Below are 3,627 nucleotides of genomic sequence, written 5' to 3'. Positions count from 1 at the left end.
GTATTTGTCTTTCACCACTTCTATCATACATGCTATTTGAGGAAAATGAAAAATCATCGAAAAATCCATCACTTTCTTTTTCAAATGAAGACTTAGGCATTGAAAATTTGGGACTGTTATCTAAGTTTTCTTGTTCAATTGTTTTCATATCATTGAGAGCTGAATGAGAAACACCAGATCTTGCTTTTGAAACTCCCATTCCTAGCCTTTCTACTTGTTTGGCCTTTTTAGGATCAACTGTTTTTAAGCGCTCTTCCTCTTTAGATTGCTGTAAAGATAAATCTTTATAAGCTAGTCTCATACTAATCATTGCTTCTTCATCGTCCTTTTTACTTTGCTCAGCACTTTTTTTAAACGATTCTGCGTGCTCAGTTCTTCTTTGTTGCAATAAATTAGCTTCTTTTTCAATTTCTGCAAAATCTGTAGATACTTTTGTAGCACCAAGTCCTTTCTTTGCCCCCAAGCCAGTTTCTTAGGCTGAACTTTCCTCACACCAATAGTTGGTTTCCGTTCAGCTGGTGTTTCATTTAAATTAGAATTCTGTTTTAATGACACATCATTTTTTATTACTTGTAATGTTTCAGGTAAATTAGAATTGAAATCATCTGTAATTCCATCAAAAAAGTCAGGTTCTTTGGATTCGACAGGTGCCGTTTCATTGTTTGAATCAATAAAAGTTTGTGTACCATACAAATTCATTGCTTGTTGTGCTAAGTTTCTCAATTTATCTCTATACATCGAGGGCCACCCGAGAATTATATTTCTGCTGTGAATCATTCGTATTGCAGTTATGTTGGCGGAAAAATTGAGAAGCATTTGCATTGCCCCCCATTTGCATATGTCTCATTTGAAGCCAGGTCCAGTTAGTGTCGAGCTGTGTAGACCTAACAAAAGTTAAATGGACCCCCAGGCTCCTGTGAACAGCTGAACAGTCGATGCAAATGAATACGCCATATGTTACTGATGCCCACGTAGGATTTTTGGCGTTGCAGTCGAAACATACTTTATTCGCAGAAATCGCACGCAATCTATTAAATATCTGCTCAATTTCCTTCTTTTCTGGACATTGATCCGCCATTTTTGATTTGTTGGCACTTGACAGATGGTTAGAATAAAAATTATAAATATATAGAAAAAATATTTCAAAAACTTATATTGGAAAACTTTTCATTATCAAAAATTGTACAACATTTTTAGCATTTATAAAACTACACTTATTATTCAAATCTAATAGCCAGTACAGAACAATATCATACGATGTCTAAGTAGTTTTGAAATGTTTCAAACTGTGCTACGTTGCGATTGTCAATCGTTGGATCTGTCACGTTGCATTTAGTTTTCGTGTTAGTGTTTTTCAAGTAAGGTGGCCCTAGTAATTTGATAAAACATACTATCTGTAAGTAATACTTATTTACAACATTTATTTTAATTATTATATATTTATTTGATTTATTATATACACATATTATAACGGCTTCCCTCTAAACATACGGTCAAACAGCACTTTTGAATTAATGAACGGCATTTTGATATTTTTTTAATTGATTTTTAATTATAATATAAGTTTGTTTTTCATTAATCTGAAAGATGCTTGAAGACGCTTGTACTATTAATAAAGTTTTTTCATACAAAAAATCTGCACATATCAAAACTAGCTGTACCCGTTCACGCTTTGCCGTGATTTAGTTTAGATTAAAAAGTTCAACAAAGATGTGTATCTGTTACATTTAGTTTAACGTTACTACTATCTGTTCAATAATTTGTCTACAAATTTACCTATAATCTTGTTAATCAATCTACCATTTAACCGACTTACGAATTTAACTGTCAACCTATTTACCTATCAAGCCGTTTCACATGTCTACCAATTTAACTGTCAACCTGTTCATCCGTCTTGTTATTTGTCTGCCTACCCCTGTTGTGATGCCCTGTCTACCATTTTACATATTCTCAATTTACCTGACCACCAGCTATCCAACAAATTACCTTTTCACTAATTTACTTGTCTACCAATTCACCTGTCTATCAATTTACCCATCTACCAATTTACCTATCAACCTGTTTATCAATCTACCATTTTACCGGCCTACAAATTTATCTCACATTCTGTTCTAAATATCTACCAATTAAGCTGTCAACCTGTTTATTTATCTACATATCCGTCTATCTACCAGTTCTTCTCTCTACCATTTTACATATTCTCCAATTTACCTGTCCACCAGTTTACCTTTATAAATTCTCTAATTCACCTTATTTATTTACGCGTTATAAACAAACTAGTTGGTTTGGTATTTAGCCTTGAGGCAAGTTACATGAACTTCCCGATATATTTAAATAATCGACTTAATCAATAAAAAATAAATTAATTTATGAGTCATTAAAAGTATTCCGAGTGAATTTATTACACATAATTGAAAACGAACGAACTCGGAGTATTTTCTAAAAGCAAATTTTCAAAAAATCAATTTTTATAATTGAACTAGTTTTCAGGACTTTAATGATTTATTATGTTCAAGACCAAGTACTCTATCATTATACCAAGTAAATAGTCTAATTTTAATTTTAACAAATGTCAAAAGAGCTACTCATTTTCTCAAACTTTGATGAATTTTTAAAATCAAACTATTTGTCTTAAGGCCGTAATATTTCAGTAAGTTCTATAAGACCATGGTATATATCGCTAAAAAAAATCCATAAAAATCGGCTTAAATTTTTTTTTCAACGGTTAATTACAAGAAAACGGCTCGGTAGATTTTCACCTAAAACTGATCAGTATCATTCCCAACTAATATCTTTCGAACAGTTTTTGATTTTTTAAAATCGGTTCGGTAGGATGAGCTTAAATGTGGACGAAAAGTTTAACACTTTTTTTTCAAATTACAAAGAAACGGCTTGGCTGATCGTCGCACAAAACTGACAAACGATAGTCTTCCCCGAAATACATCAAATGGCTTTTAAATTTCTGAAATCGGTTCAGGCGCTTTTGAGAAAACGTCGATCAAAAGTCTAATTTTGACAAATGTCAAAAAAACTATACCAATTTTTGCAAACTTTGACGAATTTTTAAAGCTAAACGAGTTGTCGTAGGGCCGTAATATTTTAGTATGACCTAGAAAACTATGGTATCTACCGTCAAAAAAAAAATCATAAAAATCGTCGAAATTTTTTTTTTAAAAACGTTATTACAAGAAAACGGCCTGGCCGATCTTTACCAAAAACTAATCAGCACGATTCCCAACCAATATCTATCGAATGGTTTTTGAATTTTCAGAATCGATTCAGAATTGCGAGCTAAAACGTGGGCGAAAAATTTTTTACTTTTCTGCAATTTACAAAGAACGGCCCGGCCGATCGCCGCACAAAACTCAGAGACGATAGTCCTCATCGAAATACATCAAATGGCTTTTAAATTTTTGAAATCGCTCCAGCCGTTTTGGAGAAAACGTCGATTTACGGCAAAAAATCTGTTCACACACACACACACACACCACACACACACACACACATACTTTTTCCAAATTTGGTCTCATTCGATTCAGAATGGCTTGAAACGTCGAGAAAACATAAAATTAGCCATTCGGATTTTTTGATGAAAACATAAACTTCTCCTTCGGGAAGTTAATTAAA

At 32.8% G+C, this 3,627-nt stretch overlaps 1 protein-coding gene across 1 annotated transcript; it reads right to left on the bottom strand.

Annotated features, from left to right (window-relative positions):
- Positions 1-1,181, bottom strand: LOC113370144 (ADP-ribosylation factor GTPase-activating protein 2-like; the record flags this gene model as incomplete). The annotated part of the gene is given in 3 exon segments (XM_026610810.1): positions 1-468; positions 471-741; positions 743-1,181. Coding segments are annotated over 3 exon segments (1,075 nt in total), but the record flags the coding sequence as incomplete, so codon positions are not given.
- Between the last annotated feature and the right edge of the window lie 2,446 nt (positions 1,182-3,627).

Source organism: Ctenocephalides felis, unplaced genomic scaffold (genome assembly GCF_003426905.1).
Source record: "Ctenocephalides felis isolate EL2017-DRISC unplaced genomic scaffold, ASM342690v1 CF-g0.4_SCAFFOLD_01492, whole genome shotgun sequence".
In the NCBI taxonomy this organism is placed as follows: domain Eukaryota; kingdom Metazoa; phylum Arthropoda; class Insecta; order Siphonaptera; family Pulicidae; genus Ctenocephalides; species Ctenocephalides felis.
Note: the sequence above shows the minus strand (reverse complement) of the source record. Positions and strands in the feature narration are given on the sequence as shown.